At 40.7% G+C, this 24,935-nt stretch overlaps 1 protein-coding gene across 1 annotated transcript in view; it reads right to left on the bottom strand.

The window, feature by feature from the left end:
* ttn.2 (titin, tandem duplicate 2) overlaps positions 1-24,935 on the bottom strand; it is a 202,854-nt gene that overhangs the window by 99,168 nt on the left and 78,751 nt on the right. Inside the window, exons 95-115 of the mRNA XM_037110653.1 lie at positions 16,442-16,513; positions 16,070-16,177; positions 15,888-15,983; positions 15,342-15,386; positions 12,567-12,617; positions 12,030-12,425; positions 11,656-11,934; positions 10,391-10,660; positions 10,142-10,281; positions 9,584-9,710; positions 8,346-8,612; positions 7,972-8,238; positions 7,420-7,683; positions 6,497-6,636; positions 6,163-6,289; positions 5,742-6,008; positions 5,288-5,554; positions 4,849-5,115; positions 3,689-3,828; positions 3,395-3,521; positions 1,300-1,442 (exon numbers count right to left, since the gene is read on the bottom strand). Coding sequence (XP_036966548.1) covers positions 1,300-1,442; positions 3,395-3,521; positions 3,689-3,828; positions 4,849-5,115; positions 5,288-5,554; positions 5,742-6,008; positions 6,163-6,289; positions 6,497-6,636; positions 7,420-7,683; positions 7,972-8,238; positions 8,346-8,612; positions 9,584-9,710; positions 10,142-10,281; positions 10,391-10,660; positions 11,656-11,934; positions 12,030-12,425; positions 12,567-12,617; positions 15,342-15,386; positions 15,888-15,983; positions 16,070-16,177; positions 16,442-16,513 — 3,860 coding nt within the window. The remainder of the gene's footprint in view (positions 1-1,299; positions 1,443-3,394; positions 3,522-3,688; positions 3,829-4,848; positions 5,116-5,287; positions 5,555-5,741; positions 6,009-6,162; positions 6,290-6,496; positions 6,637-7,419; positions 7,684-7,971; positions 8,239-8,345; positions 8,613-9,583; positions 9,711-10,141; positions 10,282-10,390; positions 10,661-11,655; positions 11,935-12,029; positions 12,426-12,566; positions 12,618-15,341; positions 15,387-15,887; positions 15,984-16,069; positions 16,178-16,441; positions 16,514-24,935) is intronic.

The following is a 24,935-nucleotide window of genomic DNA, read 5'->3' as shown; positions in this document are numbered from 1 at the left end:
GTTTTGTATTCAGTTGTAAATTACTTTAAAAAAGTAAAGCAGCTAAACTTTTTCAGGAGTTTTCTTAACTACAGACTGGAACACTTTAATTTATCTTAATGTCACTTTTACTGGTCTTTGTGAGCTTGTTGGGTGACAGTTCTACTGTTTTATCTGCCTTTCTGGACAGTTACATCTCATACATGTCACTAAAAGAACTTCTGTGAAGTTCTACTCACTGAAACTAAATATGTGGCCAGACAAACTGTTGTGCTCAGTGAGATTTACTTACTACTGTTAAAGGCTTAATATCAGACTTTAGCCGCCTCTAAACCTCGATGGTTTTCCAGGTCTGTGGTTTAAAACTAAAAATGAGACTCAGCACAGTCATATTTTTCTTAATCTACTTGCAAAATGTCTTTGTTTCCATTCATTTTGTTTTTCAGATGTAACAGCACGAACAAGTGTCATTGTTTGGGCAAAAATAATCTATTTAATATCCGTTAGTTACACTGGTGTTTACAGGAAATGGTTTATGTTTGCTGCATCAAAATAAATATTACTAAAACTACTTTTACCTTGAATTACTTTATATTAACTTATATTCATAAAAAACAAGCAAAACACTTAAATACAGTCTATCAAACAGTCAGACAACTACGAGCAGGTTTATTTTGAGTTATGCTGAAACAGTTGATGGAGCGTGTGAATGTCCACCGTATTGAACATGTAACATGTAGTCAATCACACTTGCACAACCCAGAGAGAGATCGTGTTTCTTAGGAATCCTCAGAGTTCTCAGGTTACATCCAATAATCAAACTAATCCTGTGTTATGACTGGATATCGTTTCAGGGCCTCCACCACACAAGCTCTTTTCAACTCTTATATCGGCGTGAAAGCAGCAACGATTTCAAAGCAAACACAAACATTTACAGCACGTCCCGTGTTTTTAAAACTGAAGCTGTCAAATAGCTCCTGTTGCCACCTGCCCTGCGCCTCAACCTCCTGCAGCTGTTAAAAATAACCCTGTAGAAACGCTTGCAGGGCAGAAAAGCTCCCTGCCTGCGTTATCACAAAACAAGGATCGAATGCTCAGCTGGAATCCTGAAGCTCCACCAGCAGGCCCTTATATGAAGACAGACTGGAGCTGGAGCAGCGTGGTGCAGAGAAAACTGAACATTGTGTACAAATACAAAGGAAAGCAGTGGCTCTGACTCTGGACCAGAACCACCACAAGGGCTGAAGTCTACATCACTGAATGTCAACAGGTCTTGTGTGTAAACATGGTGAGGACTCAGTCAGGTGTGGTGGGACTTACTCTGTCGCTGGGTTCCAGCTTTGTACCCCCAAGGAACCACTCGACAACGATGCCTTCGTATGACAGCTCGCACTCGAAGGTGGCCGTCTCTCCGGCGGTCACGGTGACATCGTTCAGAGGCTTCATCAGGCCGATCACTCGGGCTTTGGATTGGGGAGAAGACATGGTTAGTCCACCCCCTCCCGACACAGGTCAATAGATCCAAAAATCCCAGAGAGAAACAGCTAATCCTCAACAGCTAATCCTCATGGTGTGGTTGAACTGAAGGCAGGCCGCTGAAGCCCTCAGGACAACTGAAGCCAGCCACCCTGGGACTTGGCACTGGGAGGCCAAGCTCATTAGCATACGACCTGCCGTCAGATGTATATGGCTGCCACAAACCAGTGAGAGACAGGGTGGCTTCCTCCCCCCTGCCCACCACTGCAAACCTGCTCTAGATAAGGCATGTGGCTTCTAAAATAACCGAGGGGCCTGACTGGCTGAGAGCCACCTTCTGCAAAACCCATCAGGAGAAGACAATCTGCTCCTGTCAATCACTGGCCTGCAATTTTCCTGGAAAAGGAGAATGTGGCGCTCCTGGCAGGAGTTACCCAACGCACACTGCCGAAAATGCCTGTGTTGTAACGCTGACATGTAACTGGTGTTATGGAAGTTTTGGTTACGTGGGCTGGACTGAGATCCAGTATGTCAGTTTAGATTAACAAGCAGCATCAACTATTTACAACAGGCTTCTTCACATTCCTGAATTAAAGCCCCTTTACGGCCAGTTAAAGGCCGTGTGAAGTGTCAGTGACAGCCAGTTGAGAGCCGGACTGTCCATTTAATCAGCGAGCTGTCAGTCTGAAGTGTTTACAGTCGTTATCTGCTCTGCCAGTCGTCTCTGCAGGCTGACAACGAGCTATCACATCGAGATATTTAGAGCAACATTAATACACTGCAAAATATCTTTCTCAACAAGTGATTTCATTTTTCGGAGATCAGTTTTGAAAGACTTACACTATCAAGAATCATTCTTAAACTTCCTTTTGCAGAATATGCCTAAATTGCAGTTATTGATTATCCTTTAATACTTGTAGTTGAATTCAATACTTCAAATATAACTTCTTATCCTTTGGAACAAAATATTTGAAGGCTTTCCAAAGCAAAGTTTTGATTTATTCAGAAGCAGGAAACCTGTAAAATGATATAATTACTAGAGTTTTACTAATGACAATTTAACTTGTATTTTCAGTCAGTGGCTGCGATTGAATCATAACATACATATTGGCTGAATTTTGTTGTAGTTACATTAAAAAAACATCCTGAAATATGAGAATGAATGACTTGTTAAGATGGAGGATTCTGCTGCAGTGTAGAATAAATAAACATGCATTACTGGTCTTACTGGAAGAAGAAATGAATCAAACACAACCTTAAACTAGCTTTGATGGGTCCAAACAGAGAAATGATTTTACTCAGGATGAATCTGCAATCAAACATTTTGCTGGTAAGATTGGATGACAGTTTTGTGTTTATTTTCCTGTTTACTGGTTCATTGAGAAAACGTCTTGTTTTACTGAACGACTCTCAGATTTGCTGTTAACTTCTAAACAAACGAACCTCATCTGTGTTTGATGAGATACTTTATCTCAGGCTGATAACTCTTTGTCCACCAGAAACTTTGTTGGTTTCGGAGCAGCTTCACATCTCTGCAGTGTGACATTCACTTTCGAATTATTAGAAATGTTGCTATCAATTAACAATTTGCATGAAAATAATCAAGAGTTATTATTGTTTACATCTGTGAAAATTAGAGTTTTACTCAAATTGAACACATCGAGCAGCAACTGGTTAAAAATGTGTCAGCGAAGCACGAAGTAACGAAAGTGTCATGAACCACTTTTTTCCCTCAGCTAACCAATTAGGATGAAGGAACTGGGTTTCATATTTCTCACAACAGCATACAAATTCTTTTATGAAGCGAAACCCAAATCTGGTTGATTGGGTAACAGTGTACAGGATCAGAGGTGTCACTCAGATCCATTCATTTAAAGCTAACTACCAACACATGCTTTCACCAACTGTCTCTGATTTGTGTTCGTGTTTTTTCTGTCACCTTTCACTCTGAGCTGAGCTGATGATTTGGCATTCGCTGCTGCGAAGTCGACGCCTCCGGCCATGTCCTTCTTACAGTTGTAAAGGATCAATATGCGTCGGGTTCCCTCCTCCTTGATCTCCACCTCCTGTGAAGAAAAATTCACAGTACAGATGGTAAGTTGAGGTAAATGATAAATAAATTTGACATGATTTGATTGAGTATCAATGAAAGTTGAATTATGTTTATTGGATTCTTTTTCTGCTTTAAATAAAAAAGACCTCTCTATTTGTGTCAGTCAGTGTTTAATCTTACAGCAGACGGGTGGAGTGTCTCTCCCTTTAGTTTCCAGGTGGCGTGAATGTCCTCCTCTGAAATCTCTGTTTCAAACTTGGCTGTCTCGGTCTCTGTGACCTCCACGCTGTACAGCGGGCGAACAACCTTGATTTCACGCTCTGCAGAGGTTTAAAAAGATGTTAGAGAAAACCAAACAGAAGGTGAAGCTCACTGAAATCTCTCAGAGAACCCAGAGAACAAGTGAGAACACTTTCACGATGTCGTATACAGTGAAAAATACAGCTGTGTGTCTGGTGACCGCTGGAGGGAATACAGTGGACATGAAGACGTGACACTTTGGGCGAGAAGCTGACGCTCTCTCTCAGAGCGACTTACAATTTGTGCAAAAGCAGAAGACACGGAGCAACTCTTGACAATAACCCAACCCTATAAAACATCTCCACACTATCAACAGACTCTCTGTAAATGTCTTATAACTGAATTATTCATGCTTATGAAGACATTTAGGAATCAATTTAATCAGTTTTAGTTTCTGAATGTATTTCTTCTCAATTGGTAAAAAACAAAAAACTTCTAAACTATAATTATCGAGGATTAATTATTAATTCTATTATTATTTGTGTTAATGGTTAGCAGCAATAGCACTAGTAATTAACATACAAGTATGTTATCAACTAGCTACAAATCAACAGGTTACAAATGTCGTACAATTGGATTATAAACAAATAAATAGTTCTTGACAAACTGAACTAAGCATCTGTTAATCATTAAGTTTAAAAAGGTGTTAGTATGATCAACATGTTTTTTAGTTAAAGAGCATTGATTTAAAAAATGTATAACTGACTATTTAAATATTATAACATTCATATGAACACTAATATGGACATCTGAGAAAAGAGACATTAACATGAGTGTTACATTCATGTCTCCATCATTACTTCAGCGTTCATACAGTGTTTCTATATGTTGTTATAATGTTCACTGTAGATGTATAGGATTTATAGGGTTGGATTTTCCTCAAGTGTTCTGATAACAAACTCTACAAACACTCAGAATGGGAGTACAGGACACAGTAATGGAGGACCGAGGGGAGATGAGATGAGCCCAGAGAGAGGCGGGGCCTGATTCTGCAGTCTTGACCAGGTGAGGGGGAGGGGCCGGATCGCCGCGGACATTACCTTCGATGTTCAGGTCGGCTGTGGTTTTGTCGGTGCCACAGTCGCAGGTGTACGCTCCCACGTTGCTCTTCGCCGCCTTCTTGATGACCAGCAAGCGCTTCTTGCCGTCTGATTGGAAGATAATGTTTTTGGAGGGATAGATTTCGCTACCGTCTTTGAACCATTTCACCTCGCCGACGGCCTTGCTCAGCTCGCAGGACAAAATCACCTCGTCCTTCTCGACAGCGGTGTAGCTCTGGAGCTTCACCGTGAAATACAGGTCGCCCTCTGCAAGAAGGCAACAACAAAACCAGTAACAACCAGATATGAAAACAGTGGTACAGAAGCATCGAATCAGTACTGAGGGTCGTCTTTCTGGGAATTTCGATCATGACATCATCCGTTTTATAACCGTGCCTTCAACACAATTCAGCCGCATCCTTTAAAAAGAAATACTAACCAAGCACAGTGAGCATGGCCTCTGAGGTCTTGCCCATGGCCTCGACTTTGATCATTGAGGTGTCATCGATGGTGACCTCCTTGAAGGCCAGTGTGTGGACTTTTCCATCCTCTGACATGTGCACCACCTTGCTGGGGTGCAGACGGATGTCATTTTTGTACCAGACCACTGGGATCTTTTCATGAGAGAGTTCAACACTGAACTCTGCCGTTTCACGTTCCTTCACAGTCACATCTTTAATCGGCTTAATAAATTCGAGCCGAATACCTGACAAACAGAAATTACGGACATAGAGGGGAATTAAATCAAACACAGTTAGTAAGACATGAAAACATACGGACACAAATGGTGATGAAGTGCCTAAAAAGTGCCACACAGTCTTTGTGATCAAAATATAAGATCAGCATTTTTACTGGTTGCTTTCCTTGACTGTTTGCCTCAAGTCTGCATTTACCTTTGATAATCAATTTTCCAGACGTCCTCTTATCTTCAGCTTCGAACATGTATTTGCCTTCGTCATCATATCTGGCAGATTTCACAACAAGAGTATGTCTATTTCCCTCCATCAGGAGTTCAAATTTATCATCATTCGACAATTCCTGAGATCCCTTCAGCCAACGGAAGCTTTTGGGCTCTCTAGAAATTTCCAGCTCGAATTTCGCCTCATCCTTTTCGTACACATGCACATCAGCCAGCGGTGTAAGGAATGAGACTGGTAGTTCTGTTGGTTCAGACAGAGTCACATCAATACCAAGGCGAAGTTGAGATGCTCACGAACAAGAGTTGTGTGCTCAAGATAACCATGAAAAGTGCTGTGCTTGGAAAATGTGTCATGACTTTGCAAAAGAAGGTAGAGTGAGGAAGTGAGCGCTCACCCTTCACTTTAAGGTTAGCCGAACACTTGGCATTGGCAGCGGTAAACGCCACCTCGCCTGTTTGAGGCAATTTGCAGTTGTACAAGACCAGAGTGTGTTTGGCTCCATCCTCCACGATCTCGACGTCCTGCAGGAGGCCCGACAAACTTCAGCATTTCAGTAAAACATAAGTAGAGCAACGTCGTGGTACATCCACTTTCATTTGTTGGCTAAACTGTCATACGTCATATCTTATCTTTTGGATAAAAATCTAAGTCTGGGTTGAGTCAAAATGAAAGTGAATTGGACCACTGATAAGAGAATATCTGCAGAGATGTGTTTTAACGTGACATACAGCAGATGGACTGAGGACTTCGCCGTTCAGTTTCCACTGGCCGTGGACATCGTCCTCACTGAGCTCGACCTCAAATCGAGCTGTCTCTCCGTCAAACACTTCAGCGCCGTACATTGGCCGAACCACCTTGATGTGGCGAGCTGATGATTAAGAGAGCGGACAAAATTCTTACTGAAGACATAAATACACAGACAGTACATATATACAAACAGACGTAGACAGGCATAGACAGAGTTGCCAGAATATGTTTGACTCATAATCTGAGGTAAAGCTTCTACTTTGGCAACTGAGACTATACAGAAACCTCCCTTATTATGCTGTAAGCAACTTTTCCAAAGGGCCATAAACAACCAAATGACTTTCAATGTTGGCTCTAGCAGTGGTGGTAAAATACTGTGATGATATTTTTTTAAGGCTGCCTGTGGCCCAGCAGAGTCTGAGTGAATAAACTTCATTAACGTCATTGCAGGAATTTAAGTGGAGCCATTTGGTTCCAAATGGACCTTTTCAGATCGTTGAGGTGCCAATAAAGGGGTTGTTTCTGTTACAGGAACCATGAGCACACAAACAAACAGACAAATAAAACAGAACAAGAGACAAAAGCTGTGGTAGAAGAACACTACAAGACTGATTCCCTCCTCAGATTAGGGCTGGATCATGGCTTCGATGTGAGCCTTTTAACTCTTGTAGTGTTTTCTACCATTTTTGCAAGGTGACAAGAGACACAACATACAGGTGGTAATTAAGAAGTGATGAGAGTAAAAAGATGCTTCAACTGCAAAAAAAAAAAAAAAAAAAGGTGATTGGGCTTGAGATGTTGTTAGGAGGTAGTGCAGGTGAAGGGTAAGCTGAAGAGGGGCGTCATGAAGTAGCCTCTATGGGAGGTGAGTACCAAAAATCCAAAACAATTTCTGCGTCTTTACCTTCAATGTGAAGCACTGCAGTCGTTTTGTCTGTTCCACAGTCACATAAGTACTGTCCTTTGTCTTTGTCACCAACTTTTTTGATGATGAGGGTTCTGCGTTTGCCCTCTGCCTTTATGGCCACCACCTTAGAGGGCTTGATCTCGGCCTCATTGTGGTACCACATGACATCAACGTCTTTGCTGAGCTCGCAATCTAGAACCACCTCGTCTTTCTCCACTGCAGTATAGTCCTGCAGCTTAACCGTGAAGTATGCATCTCCCTCTGGAATGGGAACATTTTTGGGTGACCATCAATGAAACGTGTACAACACGAATAAATGGTACAAGGCAAACAATGGACAAGACGGGCAAAAAAAGACAAGGAACACAGATGGATGACAGACATTTTGTGATGACATAGAAGACAGAGACACGTGTGTCTTACACATGCACAAGGTCATTTTGTGAATCTGGACACACACAAACATGGTCGAATGGTACAAACAGCTGTAGGAAACAAAAAGGACGACACTGGAAGATGAGGACAGACAGATGGTTATTTGTGGTTTACCTATGACCGTCAGGTTGGCCATGGAAGGAATTCCTTTGGCCTCAGCCTTAATTTGGCAAGTATCATCTAGAGTCACTTCCTTTATTTCAAGGACGTGTTTCTTTCCATCCACATGAGTGACCACTGTCCTGCTTGGATGAATCTTAACATCGTTCTTGTACCAGGTGACAGGGATGTTGTCGTGAGAGAGCTCCAGCTCGAACCGAGCAGTTTTGCCTTCCTTTACAGTTTGGTCCTTTATTGGCGAGATAAATTTGAGCCTGATACCTAAAATTGTATTAGTAAAGCATATTCATATAACTTAGTTTGAAAGAGGAGGAAACCAAAGGTTCTGCTAGTTATAGTATGTCCAGTAATGGCTGCCCAGCACTTACCCTCCACTGTGAGTCTAGCTGTTGAGGTTTTGCCCAAAACCTCAATCGTATATTCGTCCTCATCGTCAAACTCACAGCAGTTTATAATCAGCATATGCTTCTTTCCATCATCGATTATGTCATACTTTTGGTCTGGGGTGATGATGTCAGCCCCTCTATACCACATGACCTTAGAGACATCTTTCGTGATGGTGCATTCAAACTTGGCCTGTTTCTTTTCAGGCACAGAAACGTCCTTCAGCGGGACTACAAACTCCATTTCAATTTCTGGGTTAAAGAGTGACATAGGTACACAACGTCAACAACACAACCACACACAACAACTGTACCACAGTCTACAGCAAGTGGCCAGTTTACCTTGTACCCTTTTGTTATGTGCCTTCATGGCTCCAGAACTCTGTGTAAGTCTACTTATGTTCTTCTCAGTTTGTGGTTTAACTGATGTTATATGCAGTAGATGCCTTCTTATCCTACAGATAACCTACAGGACACATTTTCAGGTTGTGCAGGTCCCAGACAAAGATGACGTCACTGTTGCATTCCCAGGATTGTTTAGGAATATGGTCTGCTTCAGAGCACGGTGCAAGGATTCAATCACATCATCGAGGAGGCTGTCTTACTGGAAATGATGGGACAGGACCAGTCTGACATCTTCTTCAGCTGTCATCAACAGTTTATAAGGATGCAGCAAGTCTCTTGTTTCCTCAGGCCATTCTTCTTTGTGTCACTTTTATGAAGTACTCACCAGTAAGCTATCTGCTGCTATTCTAACATTAATCAAAGTGAGCTAACTAGCAACATGTTCTTGGTGTAGCTTGTAAACTGGCCACTGTACGTAGATTTAACATAAAACATTTACTCACAGACAGTACAGATATTTGATATAGTGACATTACTACACACATTTTAACATAAATCTGACAGAACAGACATTTCCATTGAACATACTTTACAACAAATAGAACGACAAACACAGGACACCATTGCACCCATGGGAAGTAGCTGGGATCTCATATCCCATATCCATAAATTGCTTCTCATCTTCTTGGGCTGCATGAAGTCTCACATAATGAATTTGACTCATCAACCCTATCAAATAAAGGTCTAAGGTCCACTCTCACATGCCATAAGGCTTTATTTTATTGCCTGCAGACCTTACAACTTTATTTTTACAGCTAATATCCTCAAACAATGGCATGTTGAAAATCCAATCTTGGATACTAGAAGCACTTCCTTACCTTTGACATTAAGCATTGCACTGGTGTTGGCATTGAGGGCCTGGTAGGACACTTCTCCGGCTTGATCCAACTGGCAATTTTTCAGTATGAGCTTACGCACGCCGCCCTCCATTTGGATGTCACATGTCTGATGGATACATTACAGTACATTTATACATAAAAAGTAGTGAAATTGAACATTCAAATTTGGAAAATCCAAAAGTCTCAGACAACTAGTCAACATACTTCTTTTGACAGGACTTGTCTGATTCTTTGTGTCTGTTTGAGTCTTTTTAGTGAACTAAGCTTGATGTGGACTTCTTGTGACTTCAATGGAAGACAAGCAACTCAAGGAGATATTACCTCCTTTTGTATATTGGGGTGTAAGTGGTCAAACCACAAGTTTGCTTAAATTTGTCGCTGTTGGATCTTAAACATATCGCCTTCATTGTCATGTTGTAACATAACCATGTTTTTAAATGTTTCTGAATCCTACAACTTTGATTTTCTTTGGGTCTTTCAGACCTAACTTTACATGTATCAAGACCTCAGGCACTTGAGGAGTCCATCCAGTCTTACCGGAGATCTGGTCAAAACCTCTCCTTTGAGCTTCCATTCTCCTGGAACATCGTCCTCAGAGATCTCTGTCTCAAATGTGGCATCTTGCTTCTCAATGACCTCAACGCTGGCTAGGGGCTTCAGGATCTCAGCCTCACGCTCTGAGAAATGGGTTAGTATTAGAACTCATGAATATCAACCAATTGATTTAAAGATAAAGTTATTGAGGGACTCAAGTTAAAATAAAAGTAAATTGGTAAACAGATAAACCTCCTAGCGTTAGCTTGGCAGTGTAGAGACGTCCTTCCACCTCCATGGCATATTCTGCTACGTCCTCAGGCTGACAGTTCTTGATGGTAAGCGTCAGCTCTTTTCCTTCCTTCTTGATCTCAATCTTGTCAGAGGGCACGACCTCATTCTCTCCTTTGAGCCACTTCCAGTTAGGAGTGTCCTTGAAGAGCTCACATTTGAATACAGCGGCAGCCTTCGGTTTCACATGCTGGTCTCTCAGCGGTTTCACAATCCAGTCTTTGATGATTTCTGTTGAAGTTAACGGTTACTCAGCGTCCATCATATTGATTGACTTAAACTCCCCCCCACCCCAACACTGGCAACTCTGCCATTGTTAAACTGTCTCATCTGGATTTGAAAAATCTTTTGCAAAAAATCTTTGGTTTTACGCCCTGACAATCATCAACACATTTTCAAATTCTTCTTAGAAAGGATAGGGATATTTAAAAACATCATCTCGACATTATCCTGGTGTCTTTTTGCAGATTAAGGATGGAAAAGTTCGAAGAAGAAGAAATAGAAAAAAGGTTTGTTTCATAATTTGGTTTTTCAAATCTGTTTCAAGCCAATCTTCTTCTCAAATAAAATAACAAAAAATAGAAGTGCAACTGCATACTACTGGTAGGTTAGCTATATGTCTGAGTGTCATTTTGTGTTCAATTTTCAACTTAGTCTGGAGACATACTCGCCTTTAACCACACTTTTGCATTGACAACCAGCTGTGTTCTGAACACTGTTGTTCACATTCATGCCTATATATATATGTGTGTGTTACTGGAGGACACCACTAGATGGCACATGTTTGGCAAAGCTTGTTGTCCCATTGTTGTCCCTGCTGCTGCTGCTGAGCTTACTCACTCCTGACCCACATCCCTTTACTGGCCCTACACACTAACATGCATGTGCTCATTGAATCTTGCCCACACGGAGCATTAATTGCTGAGGATGTGCACAACTGACACTCCAAATGGACGCAGGATCCAATGTGCATTTGACTTCACCTGCAGGACATTAACTGACAACTACATCAACATGTACAATATTGTTCATAGCAATCAAAAGATTGTTGTATGTCATCAGCATACAAATACAAATTAAGATGCAAGTAAACTGAAAATGGGGATGGGCAAAAAAATGTCTTCTAGGAATTATGAATTCTCGCCCTAATCCTCTTCAGTATACGTTCATTAGGAAGAAACAGTATTGATAAATGTTCTTGTATACAATCTCCTCATTTTGCTTACCGATCACTTTAACATTTGTAATGGTCTTGACATCTTCCTGGCCATCGACTTCGCAGGAATAGGAACCAGCATCATCCTCAGCTGAGTTCTGGATGGTCACAGCGTGCTGCATACCAATGACATTGATCTGAACCTTGTTCGCCTTTTTCTTCAGGACCGTGCCGTCCTTCTTCCAGACCACATCTCTCTCTTTGTTCAGCTCACAGGTCATATACACTGGCTGACCCTTCAGAGCTGAAGTCTCCTCGTCCAGCTCTTTGATCCATTTTACAGGCAGCTCTGTGAAGAGATAAAGAGGATATGAGAAAATTGACATTGATGAATTCTTAAATGGGATCTTGAAACTTGAAACTTTTCTTAAAAAATATAAATACCTTCCACAATGAGCTTGGCTGTGCATGATATTTCCTTGCCAGCATTCTTGGCGATACAGGTGTATTCACCGGTGTCAGACAGCTGGACATCAATAATGTTCAACTTGCGGTCTTTGCCATCAGAAGTGAACTTGTGCTTTGGGCTTTCGCGCAAGTTGCTGCCATCTTTCATCCATGAGGTGATGGCAGTGGATGGAGAGACCTCACATTCAAACACAGCTGATGAGCCGATGGACTCGGCCTCCTGCAGCACGATGTCCTGAAGCTTCTTAATGAACTTTAGAGGGACGGCTTTGAGCTTGAATCCTGCAAAAGGTTCTTCTGGTGGCGGCGGACCTTTTCCGCCCGGCCTCAGGCCACGGCCCCTGCCTTCTCCAGGGGACGGTGTCTGCTTGGCTGTAATACAGATTTAAGACAATCAAATCATAGTTGAAATTCAAGAAGGATTGTGTAGCATCACCATACAAGATGAAGAACAGACTACTTGCTGAGAATTTAAAGGCAGAGTTCATAGGTTTATTAAAACAACAGACTTACGTTTCAGCCCTCTACCTCTACCTCTTCCTGCTTCTTCTGCTGGTTGTCCCTCTGTTCAGAAACAATGACAATGAATTTTCTGCACAGTGTGATCATACGTCAATGACTTTATGACCTTCCATGTTTGATGTCCACTCGAAAGGACAGGGGATTATGAGGTGATAGCAATGGTAAATATATGAAGTAATGGCACTGAAATGAAGCCTGACATAACACACAACGATGAAAAATGTATCATTACAACTTTATGGTGATAAAGCTTTGACTCCATGATCAGATGGAATAACAAACAAATATGAAGATGGCACATGTTGGGAGAACAGATGTCGATGGGAATGGCATGATGTTGAAATGACAGACACACAAATGACATTACAGAAATGAAAGAAACAAAATGACAATGAAAACAATGAATATGACCAGACACACAGAATGGTAACTAACACAAATGCAAGAATGAGATGGCATAAATCGCGTCACATGTAAGATAGAATGACGTCATGATGATTTAGATGGAGGCATGATGGTGGGAATGGGTAGAGATTATTCTGGGCATGAAGGAAAGGTTTTCTTGAACCGCCACCATCTCACCTCTCCTGGTCACCCCCGGAACCTCCAGAGCACCTTCCTCCCCTTCACCTTCCCAGTCTTCGGAGCCATAACTGTCCCGTGGAACCAGCTCCCAGCCCCAGGCCTCATCTTCCTCTTGCTCTGCCTCTTCTTCAGCATACTCCTCTTCAAACACCTCCTCCTCAGGCTGAGTGGCGACTTTCCTCATCTGCACGGCTCCAGGAGAAACCTCCTTCACCAGGGGAATCTTCCCTTTATCGGGCACTGCTGGTTCTGCAGCCTTAACCTCCTCTGGTGATGGCTTCTTTGGGACCTTTTTGAGAGTCACAGCCTCAAAGGATTCTTTTGGTGAAACAGTTTTGGGAATCTTTTTGAGTTTGTCAACACTTGGTCTCTTCTCAACAGGGACTGCCTCTACTTCTTTAAGCTTCTCAATTTTAGGAGATGGAGTCTTTTTCAGCTCAACCTTCTTGAGCTGCTCCACAGGCTTCAGAGTCACTTCTTCCTTCTCTTCTTTGGCCTTGGGTATGACTCCCTTCTTTATTTGCAGAGGCTTGGGCTCCTCAGGAATTTTTTCAGGTTTCTTAACAGGAGCTGGCACAGGGGACACCGTCTTCTCTGCTGGAACTGCCTCTACCTCTTTCGGCTCTTCCAGCTTCTTCTCTGGAGCTTTTGGGATCTCAGGTTTCTTCTGTTCAGCCTCTGGCTCTCGTCCTTTTGGTTTTTCATCTGGAGTTGTGCGACGAGGGCGCAGGTCATCTGTTGGCTTCCTTTCTTTCTCCTCTGCTGGTTTCTTCTCAGGCTCTGTAGCCTCTTTGGAAGGCCTGGTGAAGGGCTTCAGCTTGACGCTTTCAATCTCTTGCTCCTGTGTTGGGATTTTCTTTACCTTGGTGGGTGCTTTGACCTCTTCAGGTTCTTTCTCAGGACTTTTCTTTTTATCTACTGGCTTTGGCACCTTTGCTGGTGGCTCCTTCACCTCCGGAGGGGCTTTCTCAGGTTTCTTGGGAGGTTCTTTGGTTTCCACTTCTCTGGGGGTCCTCTCTCCCTTCTGGAAAGGCACTGTGTCCCTGTCTGGCCTCTCCTTCTTGTCTTTTTCTGGTACTTCGGGTAGTTTAACTGGCTTTTCAAATGGTTTTAGTTTGACAACTTCTGGTTCCGCTTCTTCTAAGGGCAGTTTTTTAACTTTTTTCAAAGCTGCACTAGGTTCGGCAGGTTCTTCTTCCTTTGGTGTCTTGGGAGTCTTCTTTAGTTGAATCTTATCATCTGGTTTCTCATCCTTTTGGATGGGTTTCTGGCGGGTCCATGCATCTTTAGGAGCTTCCTTCTGTTCCTCTTCTTTAGGTTTCACAACTTCTGGCTTTTTCACCACATCTGCTTTATCTCGAGGTTTCCTTTCCTCTGCAGGTCTCCTGGTGGCAACTGACATCTCAACAGTCTCTTCTCTATGCACCATCTCCTCAACATGGAAGACTGTGGTCTTAGTGACCTTCTGAGGTTTTTGCTCTTCTTCAACTTCTTTAGGTGGAACTGATGGGATCTTCTTCAGTATGATGACCTCCTGTTCCTCTTCCACTTCCTTAACGACTCTGGTTGTTTTTCTCAAGGTAGGAATCTCAAACTTTCCATCTTCTTCCAATTGAATTTTACCTTTTTTGTGCAGAACCGTTTCTGAGGCAGCAAGGGTTTGACAACACTTATTTACACCTAACTGACAGCACAACTTGTACAAAAACATGCTTAAAACTAAGAAATAACAATATAAATATATAAAAAAAATACAAAATAAAAGTTAAAACTTCCTGTTCTAAATTAATGAAGCTAATTTTAAAAAGACTACACAAACAGTAACAAAAACAAAAAAGACACATACAAGACAGAGACAAAAACTTCCATAGGATACTACCGAACAAACAATAATATGTGTACCCGTCATTCAAAATCTTACATTGTAAGTCGTTTTTGAGAAAAGTTTGTTTGTAAATAATAAGCCAATCAGAACCAGCTAGTGGTCAACTCCCTCTTGTTTTTAATGTTCTTTAGTGTCCCAACTTCGCCACAAATAACATTTTCAGATTTGGGGGTATTATCTATCAGTGTTTCTGAATCAGAACGTACACCTTTATAGATGCTAATTGACTGCTGTGAGTTGTTTTTTGTGTTCATTTTGTGTATTGAGGTAAAATGAACAGTAATCAGAGCTCCTACCTTTCTTGACTCCTCCTGGTGCCTGGACGGGTCCCTTGGTTTCATCTAATGAGGAGGTATAGTTCAGAAACTTGTTAATAAGCCAATTTAATTAGTCATGAACAGCAATTCAACTGATTGAACTGTACGAAAATGGTACAATTTGTCATCAAACACATTCAGAATGTATTAATTTCTAATACAGAATGTGGATGACATGATAAGAGTTGTGACTGAGAACAGTATCACATGGTTTAGTAAAAAGACATGTAAGATAGTATCAAGATAAAGAACTGAAACTGAAGAAAGTTAAGGTGTGTCCAAGAACATATGTGGCATGCTTGTGGTGGATTAAGATCAATTAATTAATGACCAAAAAACAGACTAAAAGACCAACAATGCGACATCAGAACGAGGGACTCTGCCGCCCCAGATAAGACTCACAATCCCATCAAACACACAAACAGGTGGTTACGTTGGTGGTCAACATGTGCAGTGATGAAACAAGATGTGAAGTAGATGTCCAACAAAGAGGATTATTCCACTGCAGTCATCAAATACCTCTACCTGTCTCAGGAGATATTTTTTCTATGATTGCTTTTTCTTCTTCTGCAACCTTCTTTGTTGGTTCTTCAGCCTTCTTGACAGGCTGTGGCTTGGTCACTTCAAGCACAGAAAAGAGGGAGTTGAATTGTACCACCAAAACACACTGCCTCTCTAAAAACACACAAGAATTATCATCTGGATACCTGTCTTTATTTCTTCTGGTGGAGTAATTTTCTTCTCCAACTTTTTGTCAGTCACTTCAGGCTTTATGGCAGCTTCTTGAACTTTTACAGCAGGCTGTGGTTTGCTCTCTTCAAGTACAAAAGTATACAGGAAATTCAACAGAAGCTCTCCACAAACACGACATGCTAATGTTAAAGATCTGAGAGTTTGACTCTTAAAAGGGTCATGGTTCATCTTGTTATTCTATGACAACCTTGTTTCTCGTCTGGTTCCATCAGGATAAAGTTTGAAAGATTTAAGTTTGCTCAAGAGTGACATTCTTTTACGAATGCCTTTAGACATAGAAATACAGACAAAAACACCAAAACACATTTAAAAGAGAAGTTGGATACCTTCTTTAGGAGCAGCTGGCTTTACCAGCGCTTCTTTGACTTGTGGTGGCGCCTCTTTCTCCTTCACAGGAACTTGGGAACAAAATTACACGACAGTCAAAACCTCATTAAGACAGATGGGGTGAGCACTAATCCATGCAAAGACAAATAATACAATGAGGACACATAAAAACAAACAATGGAAAAATACAAAGTTGGAAGATGAAAGAGGAAGAAATTTTCAAGAAATTTCAACAAAAACATATCACCTCACCTGTGTCTGTGCAAAACAATCAGTGAAACATAACAAACAGACATACAATTAGAAAAAAGGATGAGAGAAATCCAACAAATAACATGACACCATGGTGGTTTAGACATCAGGTGATAAGAAACCATAAGAGACTGTCTCATTCGACAGCATGACGGTTCTTCAAAAGAAAGTTTGTGCCCACATAAAATGGGTGATGTGAAATGGATATCCTCTTGAAATGATGACGACAAAGAATGAATCTCATTAATCCTGAACAGGGTGATAACGAGGAGGTGCACGACAGTGTTTGGTGCTCTAATCAAAAACACGTGCTCTGTGACATATAACACTTTCCCTCTATACCTCTGGAAGATTCTGGAGGGGAGACAAGTTCCTTCCCTTCTGGTTCGCAAGACAAAACCCTGGATTGTACGACGGACTGAAGCCCTCGAGCTTCTCCTTCCTTTCTGCTTATGGTTTCAACTTCCTGACAAGGGACGTATTGGACATCTGCTCTCAGGAAAGACTGCCCGACTTCTGATTTTGATTTGCTGGTGGCAATTTCCCCATGTTCTGTAGCCTCCATTTTGTAGTCAGTAGTAGACTTCTTCTTAATCATCTTCAGTTTGGATTTATCTGTTACTGAGGGTTCTTCAGAAGCAGGCTCATGCCAATCAATATCAGTTTTACTTTGTTGGATGTGACTTTTTTCAGTTTGATCTAACCTCCGTCTGTTATCGATTGTGGATTCGTCTGTCTTCAATGTAATATCCTCTGATTTGTAAGTCCCTGTTTTTCTTGATGGAATGTCTTTTACAAGATCATTAGGGGAAATGTACTGTTGCGGAGTATCTAATATAGCATCTTTTTCTTTTGCAATCAATGAACTTTCATATGCAACATCCATTACTGGTGTCCTTGAAGCCTTCCTTTGTATTTCCTCCTCCTTTGTTTCAAAAATTGGAGTAACACTCACAAAAACGTCCTTAACTGTGTCTGTTTTAGGCTGAATGCCTTCATCTGTTTTCTGTCCATCTGGTTTCTTTGGGGACATAGCTACCTCTGTTTTAGCATCTTCTCTGACCAATGTTTTTTGAGTCTTTTGCTGAGACACACCTGTCCTTTCTGCCTTTTGTTGAGTTTGTTGTTGAACTGAAGCAGTTGTAAATTGACTTGTGGCTTCTTTTACTTGAGTAATTCTATCGGTTGTCTCTTGATTTTCTGTCAAAATTTCCACACTTCCCTGTGCTGATTCTGGGCTTTGTGATTGACTGACTAGAGAAACTTCACCGGCTTCATAAATGTCCTCTCTGCTTGATGTGATTTCTTTTACAAGCTTGTCAGGTGTAATAAATCTTTGGAGGGTGTCTGATTTAACGTCTCCTTCTTTCACTATCAGATGTTTTTCAGATGCAACCTCCATCACAGATGCAAACGAAACTGTTCTTTCAACTTGTTCCTGTTTTGTTTCTGTGTCGTCAAATGGAGTCACTACACCAAATTCATCTTTAATCAAAACAGACTTGGGCAGCAATTCACGGAGGGAAGTTTTTCCACCTTTGTCCAACTTCTGTCCTTTCTCTGTCAGGGATTTTGATTTCTTTGACTGAATCTCTGGAACATCTATTAAAGGAGGAACAACTGGTTTTGTTTCAGTTTGCTTTCGTCTTGGTTCTATCTCTTCAGTTAAAGTAACTGTAGTGGTTTTGTCCATTACTGTAAGTTTTTCTGGAGCTTCTGCCAAAGAGTGTTGATCTGTTACTCCTGTTTTGGATGTAACTGAGGTCTTTCTTTCATTTTTCTCCTGTCGTTGAGGTAATGTCTCGCTGATAAGAGTAACCTTTTCGGTTTTATCTTGAACTCTATCTACTTTTGCAATAGCTTGTTCAATTTTAATGTCTTTCGTGTCCGACTCCACTGACTTTAGAGAAATGCCATCTGACTTACAAACAGTCTCTTTTCTTGATGCAATATCTTCTACTAGCTCATCAGGGGTGATATACCTTTGGAGAGACTCTGATTTAACTTCTCCTTCTTTCACTATCAGATATCTTTCAGATGCAACCTCCATCACAGGTGCCACTGAAAATGTCCTCTCACTTTGTTCCGGTTTTGTTTCTTCAATTGGAGCAACACTACCATATTCATCTTTAACTAGAACTGTCTTGGACTGAATCTCTTCGGGTGTCTGTTTTTTAGATGGTTTGTCTCGCAGAGCTGTGACTGAATCCTTTCTTTCAGTTTGTTCTTGACTTACTGGTTTTGTCTTTACAGTTGGAGGGACTTTGCCAGTTTCATCTTTAGTCGCTTCGACTGCAGTCTTGAGAGTTTTGATGGATTTCTGGGATTTGTCTTTTTCTTGAGAAATGTCATCTGGCTTGTTCTCCTTTCCTTCCATCTTTAGTATAACTTCTGTCTTCGTTTCAGCGTCTTCCTGTTTTGTTTTTCTCTCTTTATGAGGAGCGTATTTGGCTGTTTTGTCTTTCTTTGCATCTCCTTTTATCTTAGCTGACTTCTCTTTTCTCTTGGGAATCAGTTCTTCCTTCTCTGGAGGAATGGTTTGAAATTCATGGATGTCCCCCTTTCCTTTGTCTCTGTCTTTAAGAATTATTTTAGTCTCAGCGTATTTTTCTGAGGCATCATACTCCACCAATGACTCTGCATATGTTTCCTCAGGCTTGGCCTCTGAGGGTTGTTCCTGTCTTTCATGAGTCATCATTTCAATGGAAGTCATTTTGTCTGTTTTACGCACATCTGGAACTAAACTGGCCCTAATTTCTTCACCTGTAATCTCTTTCTGTTGTGGAATATCTTTTTTAACATCTTTATCTTTTACTGTTACAGGTTTTTTAGCTGGCTCCTCCACCAGAGGTACCACTGAAGATCCTATTTCAATTTCAGCTATTTCATCTCCCGTTTTTGGTAACCTCAGTAACCTCTTGATCTTTGGAGTCTCGTCCTGCAAGGAGCTGGGTTCTGACTTAGGAATTCCCTTCTTTTCTGTTTTCTGAGTTCGAGCTAATTTTTGTTGAGTATCTTGCCCCAGAAGAGTTTTTTCAGGTGCATCTACGTGTTTTCTCTTAATTTGTTTTTCTGGTGTCCCATCTTCAGCGTGGGTCACTTTCACAGATTTATCCTCAACTATGATGAATTTCGATGGAATCTGTTTGTCTGCAGCCTCTTTAGTTTGGCCAGTGTTTTGTTGCGTCTCCTTCAGGGATACTGAGTCTTTTGGAGGAACACCATCTGACCCATGACATCCCTGCTCTTTTTCTGCAAATTCAAGTTTTTCTGTAGTAACCTTAAGTTCTTTTGAAGTTGCCTCCATCGTTGGTGCCACCGAAACTTTTCTTTCGATTTGCTTCTGTTTTGAGTTCATATCTTTAAGAGGGGTAACTTTAAAAGTTGTATCTTTAACTGTGCTGACCTTCAGCTGGTCTTGATCGACTACAACTTTGTGAAGTTTTCTCTCTGGTTCCTGAGAAGATACTAATTCACTCTCTGTCACATCGACTTCCTCATTAAATGTTGCACGCTTTGTGACAAATTCTTTAGCTTTTGCTTGTTTTTCAGGTGTGCCAACTTCAACTGGAGTCACTTTTTTAGTTTTTTCCTGAGCTGTGACAAACTTCTGTGTGATTTCTTTGTCTTCAGCCTCTTTAGTTTTGCCTGATTTATGTCTTTTCTCCTGCATGGATATTGATTCCTTCTGATCCTCTGACACCTGGATTACCTCATCTGCTGATGTAAATTCAGTGTGTTTGGTTTCTGCTTGTTTTTCAGGTACAACTTTCAATCCTTCGGAAGAGTCACTGATCAAAGGTGTAACTGAAACCTTAAGTTCGGTCTGACCCTGTGTTGTTTGTGTTTCTTTCAGTGGAGTAACTTTGAAAGTTTTATCTTTAACAGTGCTAACCCTTAGCTGATCTTGTTCCACTATAATCTCTTGTGGTTTGGTAGGTTTTTGTTGTGATTCTTGTGGAGATACAGAATTGCTCTCTGTTGTGCTAATTTCAGTTGTTTTGTGCATTTCTGGCATATCTAAACCTTTTCTTCTAACTTGTTCTTTTCTTGCTGGTTTCTCTGGTTTATCAGTGACAGTTTCATCCTGAACTTTGTCTGATTTACTTAACATTTGGTGTCTTTGTTTTGCCTTTTCCTCCTTTTCTTGCTCTGTCAGTGACTTCACGCAAGTTTTCTCAGCATCATGAGGAGCTTTTCTTTCAGTTTGTTTCTGTCCTGTTTTGTGTTGCTTGTCTTCAGTTGTGACCATCTCCAGCTGGACTTTAGTCTCTTTTAACCTCTGTTCTTTTTCTTTCAAACAAATGCCTTCTACTTCGACAACTTTTACTTTACTTCCAGTGTCTTCTGCTTTAGTTTTATATTCTTCTGGGGTATAATGCTTTAGCTTTGCTTGTTTTTGCTCTTGTCTTTGTTTTGTCTTTTCTTTAGCTGCCTTGACTTCTTCCTCATCTTCAACGAATGTCTGCTCACTTGATTTCTGAGCAACATCTTTTAGAGTCCTGCCTTTTAATAAGTTTTCAGGTTTTTGAAGAATATCATCAGTTACATTTTCTCCGTCTGATAATGATTCTGGATGTTTCGTTTCGACAACAGGAGAAACTGATGTTTTTCTGGTGGGTTTCACCTCAGTTGTTCCCTCCATGGGACTGACCTTGACCAGTTTGTCTTTAAGTGTAACTACTTCGGACAAAATGGATTCAGGCAGAAGCTTGCTGGATGATTTTGATAGTTTTCCCTGTTTTTCTTGTTTCAATATGTCCTCAGTTTCTTGTGTCCTTGAGGTTGTTTCAATATTTCCAGTCTTTAAGGGTTTATCTTCTTGGTCAGTTTGCCTTAGTTTCTTCTGGAGACTAGCTTTTCCTAAAGACTCAGTGTCTGTCACACTGGATAACTCCAGTTTACTAACTGATAGTTTGGGTTCAACTTGATCAGCAACAGTTTTGACTGAAAGGTCTGGCTTTTCAGCTTTTCTGTCAATGCTTTGATAAGCTTCAGTGTCTTTTTTTATGTCTTCTATCTCTGTGTTCACTGCTGGAGAATCTGATTTTTGGACAGAAAATTCTTTTTCTTGAGATGATTGTTTGGTGGGTTCACCTTCAACTACCACGCCTGTTTTCCTCTTAGCTTCACCTCCTGTCTTGGTGACCTTTTCTTTAGCTTTTGGGGTGACTGTTTTTTTGAGACCCTCTGTCCTTAAACCATCAGTAACAGATATATCACCACTTAATCCAGGCACTTCATCAGGTTCTTCTCTCTTGCTGGAAATGTCTTCTTGCAGCAAAGATTTAATACTTTTGCCCACAAATTCTTCATCATCTTTAAGATATATTTTAGGTTTCTCTTCAACTTCTTCTCTTTCCACAACCTCCTCTAAACTGAAATCTTTCTTGATCCTCTGAGTTCCAGCTTTTAAACGGCCAGTGGTGGCCACTTGTGGATGGAAGATAATAAGAAGTGAGAAGAGAAAGCACCATGTAGCGGTGCCAAGAGATTAGGGGGGAAAAAAATGACAAAACATAGACACAAACAGTTGGAGTTAAACTAGACACAGATAATAAAAAAGGAGTAGGAACTGACAATTAGGGAAATCTGGTGTCGCTGTACCTCTCTCTGGTCTTTTCTCCTTAATCTCGACTTGTATTTCACGAGGCAAAGCTGCAGGAACAGTCGTGGGAATCATCTCCCCCTCGGCTTCTGTTTCTTTTTTGTTTAACGCAAGATGTTAATATCAAGAGAAAAAAAGAGGAAGAAAGATTAAATAACCACAAAGGGATAAAAAAGAACCCATTTGAAATGAAAACAAATAAAAAAACAGAGTAAGAAATGTGATGACCATGAGGATCACAATGAGCATGAAAATGTGGTATGAAGAGATAAATGAGGTGATGACCCCTGGTGGTTTTGGATAAAAAAGAACAGAGTGCAGCCAGACATGGAGTCGTATGAAAAGTTAAGGATGGAGATGATCGTGATGTTAGATTTTCTCTTTGTACCTCTGGAAGGTGTTTGTGGGGGAATCCTTTTCTTCTCCTCTGGTCTTGAAGGGATTGAAGTTTTTGCCTGAACCTCGATTAAAATGTCTTCTTTTTTCTTCTCAGCATCTTCTCTCTGAGGCGGCACGTATTTGGTGTCCTCTTTTTTCTTGCGTACCGGTTCAGTTTTTTCAACAACTGACTCAAGCACAGTCTCCTTAAGCTCAATATCTGTTACTGACTCTTTTGTTTTTACTTTGGGGGTCACGTCTACTTTAGGTTTTGGTTTTTCAGCAACTTTCTCTTCCTTTGTCTCAGCTATATCATCAGGTTTTGGCTTCTTGTCTGTTTTCTTTTCAGCTACCTCGTGTTTCTTTACCGGCACCTTTCTTGGTGCACTAGTTTCATCTTTTTTGGAGTCGATGACTGGTAGTGTAATTTGACTTTCGTCTTTTCTACTTGTTTCCTCATCTATCATTTTCACTTGAACTTTTCTTTGTTCATCTTTAACTGTGACTCCTCTCTGATCGATTCTAATTTCTGTAACTTCCTCAGTTCTACTGTATTTTTCTTCTGGAGGAGCCGATATTATCTCATCATCATGATCGATTGATTCCTCGTGGGTTACCTCTGTCAAAAATGTTCTTTCAAATTCCAGCTTTTCAGTTTGTTTTCTTGCTTCTGCTGTGATAATCACTGGAGAAGGTTTGGTTTGATCTGCAACTATTTCCTCAGTTTTTCTGATCTCCTGTTCTATCACTTGTCTCCCTTTGCTCTCTGTTTTAATGGTCATCTCTCTTCCCTTTCTGACTGTTTTGACACCAGTTTCTTGTTTAGAAATGTCTTGTGTGACTGATATACTATCCCTCCTCTCATCCGTAACTTCTTCTGTTGGTGACTCGATCGTCCTGACAAAAAACTCCTCTTCAGTTTTTTCTTTTCTAGGTTTTTCCTCCACAGTTGTGACAACTCTTTCTGTGTCAGATTCCTGGAATATAATGGAAGTTTCTTGTGTTTTTGGGGCAACTTTGTGTTTAGTTAACCTCTTTGAAGTGTCAGTAACAGATATCTCACCTCTCAGTTCAGACTTTTTATCTCTTTGGCTTGCCTTTTCTGTTGTACTTAAGACATCCACCTCTGATAACAACACTACTGTCTTGCCCAGAGTAGCCACGTCTTCCTCGTACAACACTTCAGCATGTTCTTCTACCACCTCCTCGTGTTCCCAAACCTCGTCCGTGGGTGAAACTTTCTCTGTCACGTAATAAACTTCCTGTATCTTCTGGGCACCTTTTCTGTGCTCAACCTTGACAAGACTTGTAGTTACTTGGAGTTTTAAGAGGTGTTGAAGAAGAGGCGTCATGAGGCGGCGCCAAGAGGTGATGACAAAACACAAAGACAAGCGTCAGTGTTAGAAAGAGACAACACAGAGATTAAATAAAGGGCTAATGCCACCTGTTGTGTATTAGCATCAAGCGTGAAAGATGTGGTGAAAGTACTCCGTCATGTTTTCAGATGGTCAGTACCTTTTTCTGGATGAGACACTTTTTTCTCTTGTTTCACCTCAGCGGGAAGAATCTTCTCAATCTTCTTAGTCTCTATTTCTTTTAAAGAGTGAATCAGTTTTTAATCCAAGATTGTGTGTGAGAAGAAGATAATTTAAAATAAGAGAATGTGGACAATTAACAAATACACAGACAGAAATAACCAGCAAACATTAAATAACACAAAAAACAGTAAGACATCAAAGAGGTTACAAACCATTTAAAAGAGTTGTGACAGTTCAGTTTGTATTCAGTGTGATGAATATTTCTCACTGTCAACATAACATCTGCTGTAGACTCAAAAAATGAAATATTTCTGTTCATTCTTCAGTGTAATTGGCCTTTTGTTTTGTTGTAGGACAGTTTCTTTTTAGAAAAAATAACCTGTGAGAACTGCTGTCTGCCACATTACATTTTTTTATACTTCCACTTGAAGGGGCTAATTTGGGATTTTTAATTGAATACACAGTGTCTTTGCAGTAATATAATATTTTGAAGTCAATCTCTGTTGTATAACTCTGTTGTGAGATGTGACACAGAGTTGCTTCCTTAAGCACATCTTACGGTTGTTCAGACACTTAACAATTCCTTATTTAAAGTTTAATTTAAGTAGTTTTGTTGTGTGTTAAAAGAACACACAAGCTTTTTCTCGAGCCCTTCTGTTTAAATATGCATAAGTATTGAAATTAACATGAAATACTGTTCAGTAAAAAAACACAGAA

The sequence above is a fragment of the Acanthopagrus latus genome, chromosome 9, assembly GCF_904848185.1.
Source record: "Acanthopagrus latus isolate v.2019 chromosome 9, fAcaLat1.1, whole genome shotgun sequence".
Lineage (NCBI taxonomy): Eukaryota > Metazoa > Chordata > Actinopteri > Spariformes > Sparidae > Acanthopagrus > Acanthopagrus latus.
This window is presented reverse-complemented; position numbering and strand designations above follow the sequence as displayed.